Source organism: Anas acuta, chromosome 16, assembly GCF_963932015.1.
Source record: "Anas acuta chromosome 16, bAnaAcu1.1, whole genome shotgun sequence".
In the NCBI taxonomy this organism is placed as follows: Eukaryota; Metazoa; Chordata; class Aves; order Anseriformes; family Anatidae; genus Anas; species Anas acuta.
The window spans coordinates 3,010,694-3,030,744 of NC_088994.1; the positions used below are offsets into that span (position 1 = coordinate 3,010,694).

General features: G+C 41.6%; 1 protein-coding gene across 4 annotated transcripts in view; it reads right to left on the reverse strand.

Annotated features, from left to right (window-relative positions):
- Positions 1-9,112: 9,112 nt before the first annotated feature.
- The window catches only part of ASIP (agouti signaling protein), a 74,543-nt gene continuing 63,604 nt past the window's right edge, over positions 9,113-20,051 (reverse strand). For all 4 annotated transcript variants that reach the window (XM_068700239.1, XM_068700241.1, XM_068700240.1 and 1 more), the window contains exons 3-4: positions 16,375-16,436; positions 9,113-14,105 (exon numbers count right to left, since the gene is read on the reverse strand). In XM_068700239.1, coding sequence (XP_068556340.1) covers positions 13,929-14,105; positions 16,375-16,436 — 239 coding nt within the window. In that variant the 3' untranslated portion in view covers positions 9,113-13,928. The remainder of the gene's footprint in view (positions 14,106-16,374; positions 16,437-20,051) is intronic.

Here is a 20,051-nt window from a genome sequence, read left to right on the forward strand (position 1 = left end):
TGCATCATATACGAGATATTCCTGAATTTATTTAAATGTATTTGAAGAGTTGAATGGGGGGGGAGGTAAAGAATGGGTTGGAATGAGGGGGTATGGAATCACACGACACCTCTACTCACAGATTCCTCTCCATGTGTCATGGAAGTTCTCTCCTGCCACTGCCTGATTCAATCAATGCTATATAGCAGACCACTTGTTTCTGGGTATAGAACAATGAAAGATTTGGTAGGGTATTTCATTGTTTTATATCTAGAAGCAGGTTTAAAGATTTAAAAATATTTTTTTAAAGATTTAGTAGGATATTTAAAAACAACCCCAAAAAAACAGCGGAAGTGCTCTGGGATTCATGCTCAAGTAACAGGTATGATGTCAGTGATTAAAGCAAATGGTAAGTATGAACTGTTGCACGATGTAAACAAAGGGGATGAATAACCAAGGTGTTGCTTGCTATGCATCTGTTTTACTGCTTTCCATCCTGCAAAGAATCTGTCAACCTCTAAAGAGCACCATTTTTAACTGAGTGTGGATCTCACAAAGACATGATAAATGAAACCATAATCAGAAACTATAATCGGTATCGGTAATCCTTTAAATCCACATATATAGAGTTGCACACGCATAGCTGCAGGACACATCCAAGTGTAGATGACAGGAGATGGTCACCTTATGTCATACTTATCTGTATGTGATGGAATAAAGGTTATATATAAATTTATAGACGGAATAGGGAAACAAGGACTGGGTATTGTCTTTTCTGGTTCCCTTCAAATTACTCTTCTCTAGCTGGGCTTTGTCTTCTTGAAAGCTGTCTCTCAGCTGAAAATCTGCTCTCCTGAGGTTCAAGGTTGTACGTTCAGGATTGTAATTCTGCTGTTGGATTTGATCGCTTCTCTCTGGATTATGAATTGGTTGAATAATTTAAGTAGGAAGGGCCATGTGGTGGTCCATCCTTCTCAAACGAGGACTGCTGATAACAAGTTGTGGATCAGCTTGTGCAGGTGAGTTTGTCTCTAGGCATAGAGATCACACAACCACCTTAAGCTTGTCAACCAGTATTTGACTATCTTCTAGATGAACATTTATTTTCTGTACATCTAACTAGGATTTCCTGTGTTGCAGCTTATATTCATTGCTACTGGTTTTGTCCGTATGCGCCTCTGAGAATGGTCTATCTCCATCTTCACTACATGTTCCCATTAGGCAGCCATAGCAATAAATTACCCTTCACCTTGTCCAGGTTGAACAAACTCAGGTCTTTGTTTCCTCACACATCCTATTCTTCAGCTTCCTGATCATCTCAGTTGCCCTCAGCTATGTCAATGTTGTGTTCACAATAGGGAGCAAGGCTGGGTGCAGATGCCTTTAAAGTGTCAAAACAGAAGAGAAAATTCTGTTGTCTTGACCTGCTGGCCCTACTTCTTCTGATAAAGCTTAGAATAAAGGTTTCCACGGTCTCTACAGTCAAGGCTACTTGCACGTATGTAATGAGTTTTTTTTCTTTGAGTAACGCATCCAGCAGAACACTTCATCTAGATGGCTTGCTGACTGCCCGTGTCCATAATTGTCCTTGCTGCTCTAAGCTTCCTGGATTGCTTGTGCCCAACCCTACTGCCTTTCCAGCAGATACTGGGGTGGCTGAAACGAAGTCTCTGTGGGGTAATGGAGTTTGCTATCGAGAGGCTTCTTCCAGCTATGTAAAGAAGCTTTCAGCTGCTTCCTATTCTTTTTGGGTGGTCTTTATCAGATACACACCACTGTGTAACCTGTGTTGGTCTGTCCTCTTACACTTGGTCCATGAACTTCTGACTCAATTCTCAGAGAATTAAAGCCTCATGGAAGTTGAAGATAACAGGGCTAGCTGATACCCTAAGTTTGAAGTATATACTACACCAGGTGATCAATGCGCAGCATTCATTGATAGTGTGTTCTTTTTTCCTTTCATTGGAAATATTCTTTCAGGAAGATTTGTCAGATGGTTGAGTGGGGACTAGCAACCAGTTCTGTGCTAATGATGCTTTGCTGTCATTTAGTGACAGGTGGGAGGTCAGGACTTACTTCACATTGCTGTTAGTGACGGATTGTCTGCAGAAATTGTGTTTGTCGAGGAATTTGTGTGCGCATATACATGTGTGTTTGGTTTTCCACAGAAAGACCTTGAGGTCTTGTGTTTCCTGGTTGTTGGAGCTCTAGGGAAACCTAGTAAACATTATTAGGGGCTGCAGCTCCTGAGTTTCAGAAAACATCTCTAGGAAGTTTCTGTGTGCAAAACCATTTCTGGAGAGTCTAGTGCAAGCTCCGTTTAGCTCTGTTCAGCTTCCATTTAGACTCCAGAAGCTTTTTCAGCATGTGAAATGGTGATTTCTCAAAGTGAATCAGGGAGGTGTCTAGGCACCAGCAGCTTGACCAGCTCTGAAAAATCTTGTCAGCTTTGCAGAGCCAGGTACCAGTGTGCTGAAGGGGAAGAGAAACAGGCTGGTGGCTTCCTAGCGCAGCATTTTCATTGATAGATCCCAACCATTTTTTCATCACTGCTGAAAATACAACAATTTGAGCAAGTTAACAATGTGTGAATTTGACTCGAAACGTGTTTTGAGTTGATAAAATATAAAAACTATATTTGGAATATGTTCTGTTAGATCTTCTGTTTTATTGATCCAAGAAGACTAGATCAAACACATCTAATAAAACCACTGGTGAAATTTCTCTACCTCCCTCCCATTCCCTGTGGTGCAATTGTGTTTTAGTGCTGCTTGTAGAAGAAAAGCTATGCCTAGTACCTGTCAACAGTATGTGTGAATCAGCAGCATTAATGCATAGTGTTATTTCATATTCTTGTTCAGCTGTCACTGTGCACAGTAAAGCTCTTTGTCAGGTACAGTTTAGCAGCTTCTATTCCTGAAGGCTGGTACAAGTCTGATTTGTACTTTGGCCAAACTTAGGTGTTGCTCTGGTTTGAACTCTTCCTCAGGAACAGTTTTGAATAACCTTTGCAGAAAGATTTCAATTCTGCTTTAGAAGCTTTCCAGAATGGATTGAAGACTTTGAAACGTGATCTTCAGTGTAGTAGCTGAATTTTTTATAAAGAAAAGCATATTGTTAGCTTGCCTTGATTCCCTACTACTTTCTCAATTGATGTCTGATCCATAGTGAAAGAAAAGCAAGCAATAAAGCTGCGTGCTGCTTTATGTTGGCACATCTGCTGTAACTAAATCTTTTATCAGCTCCTTTTTACCAGTTTCCTCATTTTTGCCTAAATACAGATCTTCAATTCTACTGCAGTTCCCTTACAGCGGTTTTAGCTGGATGTAATGAATGATGAACAATAGCACTGAAGAGAGCACAGCATCTGTAGGTACTGTGGTTTGCAAGTCCCCTCCCTCCCTGATGCTGAACCCCCATGCGTCGGTTTGCCATGGCATCCCACATCTGGCCTGCTGCGTCATTTGACAGTAACACAACTACAACTTTTCCCATGTTGGTAGCTCTGCGCAGCAGATGTTACACAAGCAGGGTGAAATGCGAGCCACGGGCTTTCTGGGTTTGACGCACAGAATCCCAAAAGAAGCAGGAACAGATCGCTGCACTGCTGCAATTAGAGAGACCTTCACTTGTGCAGCGGTGGAAGTACAAAGTGAGGAACAAAGGCAAGTTTCCTACTCAGCGGATGAAACTCCACAAGATTTGGTGGATGGGTCAGCAGGGTGATGCATTTAACTGCACGTGTTCTTCCTGAAAGGTGCACTGATGAAGCTGTTAGGGAGCAGCAAGGAGCTCAGCTGCTGTCTTCTTTGGGCTTGTGTCCTCAGCCAGGCTGGTCAGACATAGGAAGTCTTGGGGCAGCCCCGCCTTCCAGTGCATCAGCTGCTTCCCTCAGTCTTGTTTGCAGGCTCATTTTGAAAGGCAAAAATAAAAGGAGACATGAGATATCAAACAGTGCATAAAGGAAGTCTGGTTTGGAAAAGCGGGGAAGTGTGTGTGATAGTCAGAGGAATGTGGCACCAGGAATAGATCTCTGGAGAAGAGAAGCCTCCGGGGTGACCTTATTGCAGCTTTTCAATACTTAAAAGGGGTTTATTTAAAAAAAAAAAAAAGTGAGAGAGGGACTAACTTCCTGCTCAGTCAGGTAATGACAGAAGAAGATAATGATCAAAACCAAAACATACAACAACAGCAAAAAAAAAACAAAGTAGTGTTCAAATAAACCCAGTTACTACACTTGGAAAACTTCAGTTTGCTTTTTAGTGCCGTAAGTGATTTCTACTGGCAGTGCCTTTTGTGTGGTTGGGCTGTCCTGGGACAGCAAGGAGCTGCATGGGCAGCCTGCCCCTGCCGGATGACTGAACCTGGTGGTAAAAATGAAATGAAACGGTGGTAAAATGAAATGACGGATTGTACTCCTAGCTTTTAGACAGGTCTGTGACTTGGCCAGGAAGAACAAGAACATGCTTCCTTAAACGCCTGTCAGATTCATTTTCTGTGAATACTTTTCCTATTGCTACCAGTGAAAATACTATTCTCTTTTAAATATTACAATGCTTGCCTCTAATTCTCCCTTCACTATTGAGTCAGAAGCAATGTGAAAGAAGAGGCTGAATGTTTTTCTCTGCTCGTCTCAACCTGATAAATTAGTTTCTATGATTAGGAAAAAAAAAAAAGGCAGCTGACTTTCAGTACAGTCTAGTAAGGTCCTGCTCTTTTTTTTTTTTGTGCAGTTTAGATCTTTGATATTCTGTGAAATGGAGATTGATGGAGCTATATAGAGATAGCAGTGATCCGTGTTTCCTAAGGCAAATGCTAAGGATCACTGGGAACAAAGAATGGGCAAATGGAAGTTACACTGACTGCATGATTCATGTCTGAGCCTGTTTTCATAACAGTGGTTCTTCTTGAAGATGATCTGAAGTTTCTCAGAGGCCAAATGTGTTTTTTAACCTTTAGGTATTTTTTGTTAGGATAAATCAGATGTAGTAAGTGTACATTGTAAAGCCCCAGTAGTTCTTTCAGTAGCACTGTTTGCCACGGAACAACTTTGCACAACTGTAGGAAGTATCAATTACAGTTAAGTATTTTTTCCCTTCCTTTAAGTCACTAACCATTTGTGACTGCTTGTGGTTTGCAGGCCAAGTAAGGAAAAAAAAGTCCTGCCCACCTGTTTAAAAAAAAAATATTAATAAAAGGAAAAATACTTCCAGAAGGAAGAATACTTCCAAGGTAAAGCCATAAAGCACTTACAATTCTGCAGCATCCTTTTGAACTGAATGGGGGCCTGACATCCCTTCTGCTTGTCTGATTCCCTGAAACTCCGTAGAAAGTCAATTCAACTCTTACGGATGTTTAGGAAGTCTGTAGCAAAGTTTCCAAAGCTTTGTCACATTCTGCAGAGTCTAGAGACACTTCTCAGCAAACTGTTAGTTTTCTGCAGCGCTCTGGTTTTGGTTTCATCAATTGGGAAATCTTCTCTGTAACAGAATACTAAATGGGCCTTATGTTCAAAGCCATGTGGTCTCTTTCCCTGATAGAAAAACAGTATTTTTGAAGTAAATGAAACAGCATTTTAGTTGCGCTATTTATGTGTGCATATTGGAAGCACCTTGAAATCCTTAGTAATGAGTCTGGTATACAGAATTTTGTTTTGAGTGTGTGCTTATTGCAGGTATCTGCTTTGCATTGTTAATACAATTTTTACTCAGAACAGACAGGTGCTGGTCCTGGTTTTCTTCCCCTCCAAAATTGCTTCCTATATGTGTTTGTTTTTTAACAGAGAAATTCAAACTTTTTCATCCTTTTTGGAAATTAAATCCTTTGCCTGGGATGCTGTCTAATCTGCTGTTGTGGTGTCATTTTGTAGATAAAGTGACATCTGGCCAAATGCTGGCGCTGGGGGAAAAAAGCAGTAATAATGGAGGGACACTGAACAAGTTGAAAAAGAATAAAGGGAAGTAAACATCTGATACGCTCATTTAGTGCTGCAAATATTTACTTCCTCAATGGAGAAGTTGCTATGAAATATCCGTGTGTGAATGATCTACTAAAGTCTTTCCATGAATTTAACTATTTTAATGTCACACTTGTTATGGAACATAAGGAAGAGAGATTCTGTATTTTCATGGTTGATTTCTGACCATTACTGTTTTAATTTGTATAATGCTGTTTTTTACCTGTCTGAGGCAGCTGCACAGAGTGAAGATCTTCAGGGATGCAAAGGGGCCCGAACCGGACCACTGGGGTGGATACGTAGCCAGGGGCGGTATCCCTGCCCATGGTGTGGGGATTGATTGGAACTAGATGGTCTTTAAGATCCCTTCCATCCCAAACCATTCTATATTTTTGTCTTTTCCTGCCTTTATCTGTATTAAATGAATGCCATGTGTGAAGTGTGTTACGACACTATTACAGCCACTTCAGGGCTCCTGTATTTCAGGCCAGGATTTCATCATCTCAGAGGATTTCCTGGACAGAAATACATGTGTGTATGTCATGCAGCAATTGTATATACTTTTTTCATTTTATTGAGAAATCTTGCAGAAATGTTGAAAACCTACCTTTTCTTCTGGGAGATGTGAGAGAGGGACTTGTTCAGATGGCCAGCATATGGCTGTCATCTGAGAAGGCTGCCAATAAAATCTGTTACCTCAGAAAGTGATCTGCAGGCATAACAAATTTAAGAAGGATGCTTTGAGAATGATTAATTGCTCTTTGGGGTAGCTTAGTGTTTCTCTATGGCCTTGTGATGCTGTTCCAGTTGGGGACAGTCTCCTATGGGTCCCATATCACATCTGCCAGCCTTAAGTGGCTGCCTCTGGTACCCTCATGTGTCTAAGATGGCACTGGGCACTTACACTGCTGAAGAGCTCCTTTTGGGGGAAGTCTTTTACGTGGGAGAAGGTAGAGGGGACAAATGTTCACATCCCTCCCCTTAGTTCCTTCAAAGTGCAAGGACCTGTAATGGTGGCATCAGTTGCTGCAGGTGGGAAGCTGGTGGGGGGGGGGTTGGTGGTCCCTGGCACTCTGGGCAGGGCCATTGGCATGAGAAGGGCTGGCATGCCATCACTGTCAGCAGGGGCTGCATCCCCCATGGCCTTCCCACAGAGAGCATCCTCCAGGTAACTGCAAGTAGGGAAAGAAAGAGGCAAGCCCAGGTCATCAATGGTTGTCTCCAAGATTGGCGCCTCCATGGAACTTTTATAATCATGGAAGAATCTTCAAGATGAGGTCTTCTGAGGTCCAGTGGGACTCACCACGGAGTACTGAAGGAATCAGTGGACATCATAGCTGGACCCTTCTAAAACCTTTACTAAGCCAACACTTTACGAAAGATTGTGGGAGTCTGGAGAGGCCCCTGCTCACTGGAAGCTGGCCAATGTTATACCTATAGATAGGGGTAGGGGTATGAGAGAAGACCTGAGAAACTACAGACCTACTAGTCTAACCTCAGTCCTTGGAAAAGTAATGGAGAAGGTTGGTTGTCCTGGGGGATGTTGAAAGGCAGTTAAAGAACAAAGCTATTATAAAGGCATAGTCAATGGATTCATGCAAGGAAAGCCCTTCCTTAGTGATTTGACATCCTTCTATAATAAGGTCACAGAATGGCTGAGGTGGGAAGGGACCCCTGAAGATCACCCAGTCCATCCCCCTGCCAAGCAGAATCCCCCAGAGCACCCTGCACAGGAAGGCATTCAGGTGATGGTTGAACATTTCCAGTGAAGGAGACCCCACAACCTCTCTGGGCAGCCTGTCCCAGTGCTCTGTCACCCTCTCAGTACAGAAGTGCCCCCTCATATTGAGCCCTAGCCTCCTGTGCTTCAGTTTGTGCCCATTGCCTCTTGTCCTGCTGCTGGGCACAACTGAAAAGAGACGGGCTCCATCCTCTTGACACCCTCCCCTCAGATATTGATACACACTGATGAGCTCTCCCCTCAGTCTTCTATTTTCCAGGCTAAACAGGCCTAGTTCTCTTTCAGCCTGTCCTCATATGACAGGTGCTCCAGTCCTCTGATCATCTTCATAGCCCTCCTCTGAACTAGTTCCAGGAGCTCCATTTCCCTCCTGTGCTGGGGAGCCCAGAACTGGACACAATGCTCCAGGTGTGTCCTCACCAGGGCTGAGCAGAGGGGCAGGATCACCTCCCTTGACCTGCTGGCAGCACTCTTCCGAATGCACCCCAGGAAACACTGGCCTTTTTGGCCACAAGGGCACGTTGCTAGCTCATGGTCAGCCTGCTGTCCACCAGGACTCCCAGGTCCCTTTCTGCAGAGCTGCTCTCTGTCAGGTTGGTCCCCAGCCTGTACTGGTGCTTGGGGTTATTCCTTCCTAGGCTGGAGAGCAGCTCAGCAGACGGGGTGTGCTGGGAACAGCAGCTCAGCACGAGCCAGCAACGAGCCCTGACAGCCAACAGGGAAAAAATGCGTTTTGGGGTGCATTAAACACAGCATAGCCAAAGCATAGGTCAAATGAGGTGATTGTTGCACTGTGTTTGGTGTTGGTGGGGCCTCACCTCGAATACTGTGTTGTTTTGGGCTCCACAGTTTCTCTCTTTGTGAGAAGATCCTAAAGAAGATGAAGATGACACGGGGAGTTGTTTGTTTTCTTCCTGTGGTTGCCCACATGCTTTCATAGTTTCCCAAGTGAGTTCCTGAGGAGTTTGGAGCTGATGTAGTCATTAAGATGTTAATTCTACCATTTTTTTTTTTATCCACCAGGGTAAAGTTGGGTTTTCTCATCTTTGAGTGTGACTATAAGCAATCAGGTTGGGATTTTGGATGGGGAAAATAAAGTATTTGTTTAAATTTCCACAAGACAGGCAATATTTGGAAAAGCCAGTAATGATTTATTTGTCCTTAATGCTACTAAGCCGTAATCGAGGAAAAATTTCTATTAGTCTTTAGGAGAGAGATGTCTCTGTCTTGCAGCATTACTGGGTATGTCTCTAACCTTGAATTCTGGTAAGTTTTCAGACTTATTTTGGCATGTGACAACTAAAAATTAAACACTTCATCTTTGTCATGCATATGTTTTATCGTATGTGTGCTGATGACATTTCCCTTAGGGCACTCTTGTACTTACAAACTCATAAGTATAAGTATCTGTTCAAAGTAAATACAGGAAGCATAGAGCAGTTGTACACATTTTACTGATTTCTGTACCCTAGCAATACCTCATGCAATGTGATCTTTAGCTAGATAAGTAAAGCCACTAAGACTAACAACAATTTTAGAATGCTTGCTTATATATATTATTTGGTGTGATAGACGAATGGCAGAGAAAGCACAATCTCTAATCAATTATGGTTAAAATAAAATAAAGGCTTATTACTAAATGGAATCGATCAAAATGTACTATGTATAAATGCTAGATTAAAAGTGTGTGCCTATGTGTTTAAAAACAAAGACCTTATTCTCATATGAAAAAATAATTTCTTTCATTGCAGATACACACAGCCTTGGACTTTGCTTGTTCAGCTTCAATGTCTCTAGCTCCTCGCTGTGGGTCTCAGCACTTTCTGTTTCTTTAGCTGACAGCCAAGCATGGAAGCTGCTGTCGAGATGACAGCACAAGCTGTTTGATTTCTGGCTCTCCCTCCTTCCATTTTTCTCTGCTGCTCCCCTCCTTCCTGCTAAAGTACGATATTTATGACCAGCTGGATTTTCTGATAAGACAAGGATATTTTTCCCATGGTCGAAGTTGTGTGATTACTGATATCATTTTAGTATCAACTTAAGATGCTTTCTTATGAAAGTTTTGAAACAAATTGTCAGGATTTACAGCTTCCCTAGTAAAAGAAGGGGCCAGATTCTGTTTCTTAAGCCCATCATAATGTATTCCTTCTTATCCTCTTAACCACAGCTTGTGGATTCCTGAGCCAAGATATCTGATTAAAAGAAATAGTTATGTACATTTAAAAGAATTCAAGCTTGTGCCATATATGACAGCTGATATATTTTATAAAAGATGAGGAACATAATGGCATCCTGTTATCGTTTAGGCTCTTAGATTAATCTCTCTGTCTACTGTATCTCTCTCTAAGAAGGTGAATAGACATTTCTGTGAACACCTGGCCTATGTTTAAAGCTCTGGGATTTGGACTGATATTAGAAGGAAAAAGTATGTATGGCTTGAACCACTTTAGAGAGTATTTGTCACCTGTATTTTCTTTTCCTTCCTGAAAGATTTTGTACCCCTAGCTATACTTAGAAATAAATCAGTAGAGAATTTTCCTCCAAATAAGACCTGCACAGAGCATTAGAAAATTCAGGTTTGGGGTTAGGAATTAATCATTAAGAAATATCTTCCTGGGAAAGCAAAAGTGTGTTGGCAGGAACCTTGCTGCAGTCCTCTTGCAGGCAAGCAGTGAACACAAAAGATTTGAGTGTAGCCCTGGGGGTGACTGGCTATTACGTGGGAGGAAGGGAAAAGACTAAAATCAAGTAAGGCTCACAGGGTGAAAAAGGTGTATAGGAGTGTGGGAGGAAGAACAACAGAGAATTTTAAAGCAAGAGAACTGGAGTCTGGCAGATGTGAGAAACAGCAGGATCTCAGATACACCTTCAGGAGATGGGGCATGCTGACACCAGTTGGGACACAACTGACCAAGTGGGGCAGCAAGCTGGCTGGCCTTACCAGCAGAGCTTTAAACTGGATTCAGCAGGGGAAGGGGATGCACTTCTGAGTGACAGAAAAGAACCAGAGAACCCTGTCATTTTAGGAAGCAGCAGGGAAATACCTGTGGATTGTCCCAAAGGAATTAGGGAGGGCTCCTCTAAAAAGGTCATGTGGCTGATAGCCCAGCTGAAGTGCCTTTACACCGATGCAGGCAGCACAGGAAATGAGGAGGAAGAGTTGGAAACCACAGTAAAATTAGAAAGCTGTGACCTAATTGCTATCATGGAAATGGGACAAATCATGCTACAGTAGATGACTACAAGCTTTTCAGAAGAGAGGCAGGGAAGGAGGGGTAGGGATGTTGCCCTCTGTGTTAAGAAATGGATAGGTTGCTGTAGTGGTTTAACCCGGCCAGCAGCTAAACACCACAGAGCTGTTCGCTCACCCTCCCACCTCTCTCTCTGGGATGGGGGAGAGAAACAGGAAAGTGAAGCCTGTGAGTTGAGATAAAGACAGTTTATTAAGACAGGAAAATAGTAACAATAATAATAATAACAATAACGATGATAATAGTACTACTATTAATCATGTGTACAAACAAGTGATGCACAATGCAATTGCTCACCACCCACTGACCGATGCCCAGCCAAACCCCAAGCAGTCCAGCCCCCCTCCCCTGGCTAGCCACCCCTATATATTGTTTAGCGTGACCCCAGATGGGATGGAATACCCCTGTGGCCAGTTTGGGTCAGCTGTCCTGGTCTGTCCCCTCCCAGCTCTTGCTGCACCCCCAGCCTGCCTGTTGGCAGGACAGAGCAAGAAGCTGAGACGTCCTTGGCTTGGTGTAAGCACTGCTCTGCAACAATTAAAACCATCAGGGTGTTATCAGCACTCTTCACATCCTAAGCCAAAACATAGCATTCTACCAGCTACTAGGAAGAAAATTAACTCTGTCCTAACTGAAACCAGGACAATGGCAAAGGGTTGCCTCTGAGAAACTGGTTGAGAGCATGTAGGTGGAAATTAAGGAGTGGATCAATAAAGGACACCTCGTGGCTGGGGTCTGCTCCAGGCCACCTGATCAAGAGGAAGCTGTTGATGAGGCCTTCTTGCTTCAACTACACGAAGCATCATGCTTGCACACTCATCCTGATGGGGGATTTCAACCATCTGGGTGTCTGCTGGAGAAGGTACGCAGCAGGCTGAACACAATCCAGGAGATTCCTGGAGTGCAGCAAGGATAACTTCCTGGTCCAGGTGTCAGATAAACCAAGCAGAGGAGAAGTGTTACTGGGCCTGGTGCTCACCAGTGCAGATGAACTCATTAAAGAGGTTAAGATCAGAGGCAGCCTGGGCTGCAGCAACTGCACCCTGGTTGAGTTCATGATCTCGAGGAATGCGGGCATGGCAAAGAGCAGTCAGGACCCTGAACCTCTGAAGAGTAAACTTCTAGATTTTTAAAGAATTAGTAGATGAAATCTCCTGGGACACTGGGACAGAGTAACTGATCAGTGCTGGCAACTCTTTAAGGAGTGTTCTTGGAGTGTAAGAGCTCTCTGTATCCCCGTGTGTAAGAAATCAAGCAGGGAAGGCAGGAAACTGATATGGCTGAGCAAAGACTTGCTGGTCAAACAGGTGTATAAGGAAATTAACAGGCAGTGGAATTGGAGAGATGCGGATTTGGGTGGACCATCCAGTAGATAAAGAATTGACTGTAGAGATAGGACAAGGGGTAATTGCTTTAAGCTAAAAGAAGGTAGGTTTAGAATAGATGTGAGGAAGAAATTCTTTACTCTGAGAGTGGTGGGATACTGAAACAGGTTACCCAGAGAAGCTGTGGATGCCCCATGCTTGGAAGTGTTTGAGGCCAGGCTGGATGGGGCTTTGGGCAGCCTGGGCTGGTGGAAGGTGTCCCTGCCCATGGGGGTGGGGGGTGGAATTAGATGATCCTTGATGCTACTTTCCAACCCAAACTACTCTATGATCCAAACAATTCTATGATTCTGTGAAGAGTCTTCAGTATTGGACACTGGTCTGCTTCCTCCTTGCTCTCCAAGACCTACACCTCTCTCCTAGTTTAACCAAGAAGGGTTCTCCTATTATGTCATCTTGGATAAATCAAGATTAAGCAAAGAGCTTCAAGATCAAGAGGAAGATATCTTGTTTCTAGCCACCTGTTTGCTACTGCTGCCGCCTTGAGCTTCATCCATACCTTCAAAGCTGTTTCTGAACCCTCAAAGGTTGACGTAACATTAGGTAATTTTTCTCCTATGGTTGCTGGTTGCATGCAGCATGTGGAGATTACCACCTAAATTCATGCCTGGGGTAGCTGCTGGGAGCTGAACATAAAGGGAGTGAATGTGTGGACTCAAAAGAGAAACTGATTGCTTTTAAATGGTTTTCAAGATACGCATGTGGGCAACACATTTTTTGTTTATCTTTCCTTTCTTCCTCAAAGTCCTGGTTATTTGTCCCTGCTTTTGTATTCTAAGTGAAGTGATATGAACTTTGTCTCTGGAAGCAGGAGACTGGTCTAAGGACTTTTTTCCTTTAGCTGCAAATTCTGATTTTTAACTCATGAGTCACGGGTACATAAAGGGTTTGAATATGTGTAGGTTATACACCTTGGACATACTGGTTACTGGTAGAATGACTAAAAACTCTGGAGGTAGCTGTACTGATACTGATGCTCAGCTGGGGATGATTAAAAATGCCTTATTATTTTTTGTACATCTTTTTACGTAGAGTAACCTACATAGATTTGAGTCCTGATTTTTGCTGAATGTGCGAGGAAGGAGTTGACCCTGAAATGTGCATTTTCTGCATTATGTTTTGGCTCTGTTGGAAGCTGGTGTTCTGCTGTCATTGTGGGCAAACCCAAGCTCTGGTCCCTCACTGGATTAACCAGTCCTATTTCAGTGTGACTGTGTGCTGTTGGTGCAGGTTTTGCAGTGCTGGTTAGACTGTACTGAATTCTTTGGTTAACAGAACCCTTCAAAAACAAACAAAAAATCCCACTAATCAATCAAATAACCCTAAAACAAAACAAAACCAAGAACCCAGAATTCTTCTTAAATGCAGGTTAGTTTTGCTAAAAATGCTTGTTTAAGGCCTATTTATCTCCCTGTTTATCTACTCACTAAAAAGCCATCTTGTTTATGACAGAATTTTCCACATGAAGAAAACTACCATTGTCCACTGAAGAGGAGCAAATCCAACCTACCAGCTTCAAAGCTCTCTAGTTAAATTTCTATGCACATTAGACAGTTTGACATATACACTTGAGAAGCTAATGAAAGACAGAAGCCGTAATGTGTTCCTGATTTGGTTTAGCACTTTGGGTTTAACGTTAGACATTGGCAGATGGTCTGAAATATTCGGCATTTGCACAAGGCACAGTAGTTACAACATGAATTCAAGTGTGGTTTGCAGGTTTTGAAATTTGGCACGCAGTCAGCTGCAGGTGTGGGCCTTGGTTTTGGAGGTTTCTTCAGTTCAGCTTTTTTCTACAACAACAACAAAAAAGAAAATTCATACAAAGGTAAAACAAGTACGGGTCAGAATAAAGGGTAGATGCAAATAAAATGAGTTATGGGAACCTGTGGCTTGAGGTTAGTAGGTGGTTGCTAGCAGTGGGACCTATGTTAGGTAGCAATATAGGATTGATGTGGTGGGACTGGATCACGGAAAATACTCTCTTGCTGCAGCCTATCAAGCAACAACCGTGTGGGTCTGGCTGGGATGGAGTTAACTTTCCCTGCAGCAGCCCATACTGTGCTGTGCTCTGCACTTGTAGCCGGTATCACACCAGTGTTGTATCTGCTGCTGAGCAGTGCTGGCACAGCATCAGGACTCTCTCTAACACCCTGAGAGCCAGCAGGTTGGGGGTGGGCAAAAAATGGGAAAGGAATCTCACAGGGGCAGCTGACCTAAACCAACCAAAGGGATATTCCATACCATATGGGGTCACGCTCAGCAATAAAAGGTGGGGAAGGGGAAGGGGGGAGCCTCTCATTGGTAAACTGTCTGTCCTCCCAAACAACTTCTACATGTAATGAGGCCCTGCTTCCCAGGATGTGGCCAAACATTACTCCTTGGTGGGAAGTAGAGAATTTTTTTTTTTTACTTTCTGTGTGCTTCCATACAGCTTTTTTTATTTTTATTTTTATTTTAACTTTTCTCTTTAATTAAGTTATCTCAAACTGTAAGCCTTTTTTCTTTCCAGCATAATTTCTTCTTCCTCTCTTCTGATAACAGGGGGTGAGAGAGCGGTTGTGGTGGAGTTTGGCAGCCCAGCTGGGTAAAACCACAAGAGTTCCATATTATAAGTAATTATAAAAGTGACTGGATAAAGCTTTGGATTATACTCTGAAGGGAAGAATATGGCATCACCAAAGAAAGGGACACACAAATCTTCAAAGATGATGCCATTATTATAGGTAACAAGTTTCTCTTGGATCTCCAACATTTTTAAATGGAAGAATGAAACCTCCCTGTCATGTGTGGGGATGGGATCCACCTTGTTTTATGAACTGTGTGGCTGAGAGAGAGGGGAGGTTATTTGGCAATACTCTGCCTCGCCAGGTTAGTTTGGCAGTCTGCTTTTGGAGCTTGGTAATCAATTGTGCATTAGATTTGTGTGTGGGAATCCTTAACTGCAGACACAGCTGAGTAAGCTGAAAAAGATCTAGCCTGCCTGAAGAGTGTTGGTACAACATGATTTGGAGAGGGAGAAAATTTTGGCTTGGTCAGCATGCGCCTGGGACCTGGGCAGGATCTCTGGAACCTTCCAGCTACAGCCGCTCTAGGCAATTTTTTAACTTGGTAAGTTTGCCAGAAGTTCCAGTTGTGAGGTAAAACATTATGCGGTCTATAAATGCTTGAGGCACTTTTAAGACCAAGTACTTGAACAAAGTTTGATTGCCAGAATGTCCTGCTCTGAGGAGAAGGAGGAAAAACATGACCTCCTGAGGCTTCTTTCAATCTGAGCCATCCTTTGGATTTAGGAAGTGTTCCAGGGAAAGCTGACCACACAAGACACCAATTAGAAAGGAAAAGGAGCTCTAAATGTTTCTGGTTGCAGCTATTACTGGTTTGGCTGTAAATGGCTATTGTGACTGTAAATGGCTGTTGTGACAAACTAAAAATGAAGTAAGAATGCTATTTTCTACTCTACTAGAGAGTCTTTAAAAATGTAGGAGTTCAGTCCGGGTAATATTTCACATTTAAGACCTAATGGCTACAGGTAGAAGAAATCTATCAATCTGTATCTACAGATTTGATAAAATTACTTGGTAATATTTTTCAAGCAAATAGCAAATTCTTTGGATGCCTCTACTTCTATTTTTTAGCACCCGTAGTTAAAAATGAGCAGATAGTGGGTTTATGCCCCTGGGCTTCAGAGCCTGGACAGTTAACCTACATGGCAAGACTGGGAATGGTATCTTTTTTGGGAGATATCTAAACAGTGTTTTAAATATGTAAAGCAACTCAAGGCTAAGTTACCTTTTCTGTAAGAGGACTGTAAAATAAAACAAACCAAAACCAATTAAAAAACAACAACAAAACCCAATAACCTGTAACAAATCTACGATCATACTTTTCCTTCCATCATTCATATTCTTCATCTGTTTCTACTGTATTAAGCTTCAAACTGTATACAAATTATTTAAATCAGGGAATGACTGTAAAAGCTTTTCAAATGAATGCACTGAGGAAAATGATAGAAGTAGCAAACCATTCCAATTTGTTGATATTTTCTGAACACCCACTTACCTTGGAAGATTTCTTGTTCTCTGCCTCTTTCCTGCTGACTCTCTGGGATCTTTTAGTTAAATCTTCAAAGAAAATATCAACATGCATTATTAAATCAGCCTTACAGCAAATATAATTTAATAGAGATGCTTGATACTATTTTTGTGCAACAGAAGGCAGATAACCTGCATTGCTACCACACCACTGCAGTCTTCCACAGCTGAATGTTTTGCAGTAATGAAGTTCTAGGAACTGTCCTCACTTAAAAGTAGCATCTGAACTTGTGCTGTCGCTGTTGCTCATGTAAAACAGAAGACTTTTACTACATTTGTATTTTAGGAGTTTTTTTTTTTTTTTTTTTTTTTTTTTTTTTTTTCACAGTTGCCATATGTGTTTTTTAGATATTTGGACCAATGTGAACAATAGTTTCAGATAAATAAAATCCAAGGGTCCTCTGTAAAAAATTAGGGTGTTAATGCACATCAGTCATGTGAACAAAAATGGGAAAAACCTTCAGAATTCCAAAATTTTTTCTGTAAGAGGTGGTGTTACCTACATAAATTTGTCAGGAATTAAAAAATATGCTCTGGGTTCTCAACTCTGGTAGCTGATTTTTTGATTTGGTACTTTTTTTTTTTTGGAGGGGGGAAGAAAATTTCAGACTGCCTGATGTAAAATTTTTGGTTTTATTTTTAGATGAAAACACCAGTATTATGAAATTTCCCATACTATCATTTGAGGAATATTAGCATTATTACTATATCAGCTCTAAAATTATTTATTAGTGTATATTAACTTAATGACTAAGACTTATCTTGAGATCTAACACAGCAAGACTTTTCTGCTAAAGTGTGAGGCACTTCCTGTCTCACTAATCTATCATGATATTTTCAAAATCTTGGTTATCTGTGTGTGAGGTTTGTAATAAGCACAAGCTCCATGTAATGAATGACTGGCATAAAAAGATTTACATAGGCCCACTGATGGATAGTGGCTTCTTGTCTATTCCAGAACTTGCCATAGAGATTTATACGAACACTTAATAATTGCCAGAATTTGCAGAATTACACAATTAAGAATTCACTGCTTGGCAGTTTCATTTACTATCCTTGCATTATTATAGAGTTACACATCTGTCTCTAAGAGACAATGGGAGGAACAACTGTATTTCAGGCATAAAGAATTTCAGGCCACTCAGTAAGAGCGTGGCTTAAGCAGGCATCATACCAAGTGGTATTATGGGTTTAGATCAGTTCCAGCTGGCACATTGTGTTGGTTTTGTTATACTGCCCTTTGAAACTGGGTTACCCTTTGGTAACTGAGTTGCTTCTAAGTCATTTAATTCTACATTCATTTAATTTTCTACATTACAACTGCAATTGCATTGTAATGTTTTACTTACAGAATTGTTTTCATTTTGTTCATTTAAATGTTGTACGATGTCATTAAACTGAGATTTATACATTGCTGTGACAAAAATGTGTGTTAGTTGTTCCAGGCAGTTTGGCAAAGAAAATGATACCCAGTTGGCAGCTGAGAGGGAAACAAGGAAACGCTTTTTTGGAAGGATTTGTACTGTAGTCATCTCTTCCTTAGTTCCTCTGCATTAGGTAAAACACCTGCCAGTAATTTCATATTGCTCATATTCCATTTACCATGTTTTCAACTACTGCCTAATTAACCAGCTCATTACAAATCTCATCTATGAAAATACAAGGAAATGTAACACAGGCTTGTGCAAATATTGATAATACACACCTCTAACTTCTGTTGATACAACTGCAATTTGAAGTGTTATAAAAACCCTGCATTAATTAGATGATTGCATCATGTTCTAGTTGATGCTAGGAATTCCTCTGCTTATGTTTTAAAACATGATTCAATTCCAATCTCAGGTCTTATTGAATTAGAGCCACTCATAACATCATTTGATACCATGACCACTGTGATTTATTGGCAGGTGTGTAAACTTGATTGCAAGTGAGGTTTATTACTTGAGTATTGTTATAATTACTATTTAAAAAATAAGCTTTAAATATGAGTGCCTCACCCCTGTTCTGTGTGGCCAATCAGAAGGGACAGGACTTGTAAGAAAATGTGATTTGGATAGGAAGCGATAAAATTTGTAAATATGTAAACAAAGATGATGAGAAATGTCTCTGTTTGCATGTAGTAGATTATGTGGATCACCACGATACATTCTAACTGATAAATCATAAAGAAATCATGTCCTTAGATGTATTAGGAGTGGAGAGTAGGCTTTGGTTATTTGAACACTTACTATCAATTCTGAATTAATTGTTTCTGTGGTGGTGATGGGAAAGACCATACCATCTGCCTTTTACCATGGCACTGTAGTTATAATAATACCACCACGTGTGGCATCATCCTCAGCCCTGAGCAGTGGAAGCAGCAGCAGCTTGCTGTAGGACTGCGCTGCTGGTTGCACCCATCTCTGTGCCCACTTCCTATATCTGGCTGCTTTTCCCAAATGCTTTCCCCATTTGCATTTGTTTCTCCCATTGTTCTGGGCAGGACTGGCTCCAAATCATTGCTCTTTCCCTCTAGCAATGCTTTCCTCTCAAGCTCTGTGTATGCTCGTTTAAGAACAGCTCCATTTCTTCATCTAGCTGCTGTGTGCACAGAACCTAGCAAAAATAAGGGGAAAAGGATAGCTTCTAGTTACACCTCACAGTGCACTAGGGTGAGGGAAGTGATGCTATTCCCAGCTCACTTCAGTGAGAATGATGAGACTTGCTGGCATCCTCCTGCTCACGGCAGGGCTGGAAGATCACCTTGGTCCAGTAACCCAAGTGTGCTGCTTCAGCTGCTAGAGCAAAACAATGTCAGATCTGAAAGATCATGGCTAGAGACTCTCTTCCTAGGTCATCCATTAATGCACAATTTGGACTGTTATATTTAGCTTTGCAAGTTATAATTTATTTATTTATTTATTTTTAGCTAGTAAATGATAAAAGTATTGTGGCTTCCAATTGTCTAAAATAAAACCTGGAAAGGTTTTGAGCATGTGCCATTTCAGCTCCAAAGTAAACTGTTTTAAAAGGTATGTCAATTCTACCGAGTGAGAGAAATTGTAGTGATTTCTCTCAGCCTTCTTACTGACTTTGTACTGCTCCAAGTGTAGATAATGAGGCAGCGGAGGATCAGGCTGGCCTCTCACCTTTGAACAACTGGGCTGTAGAAAGGCCTTGAGATACCTCTGGAGATGCCTCTTGCCACAGGAAAGTGAGCACAGACATGGTCAAGAGTTTTGTACAGAGAGTAAAAGAGTTTCAGTACAGGGAGTTTTGCATCTGTATTTTCCTTTTGGGAATAAAGATACCAAGAACCAAAAAAGCAGTCTACAGAAAAGGAGAGCATTATGTCAAGATATGTTCAGTTTTAGCTGAGCATATTAAATTATTTTGCATATTATAACTCTTTGGAATTATTCTTGCATTTTGGATGTCAAATGTTCATTCTGTTTATATGCGTATAGGAGAAGGATGAATGCAAAGGGCAGATATTTTCATTCTTCTTACATTTTTTCTTTTTCTGACACTTAATTGTGGTTTGCCACATTGCCATTCTTGGGTACTGCGCCTGCACGGCTACTGCACTTCTGTATAGTACTAAGGCATTGTATGAAATTGCAATGTTGTAGTAAGCCATCAAAATAGTACATATTAATCAACAGC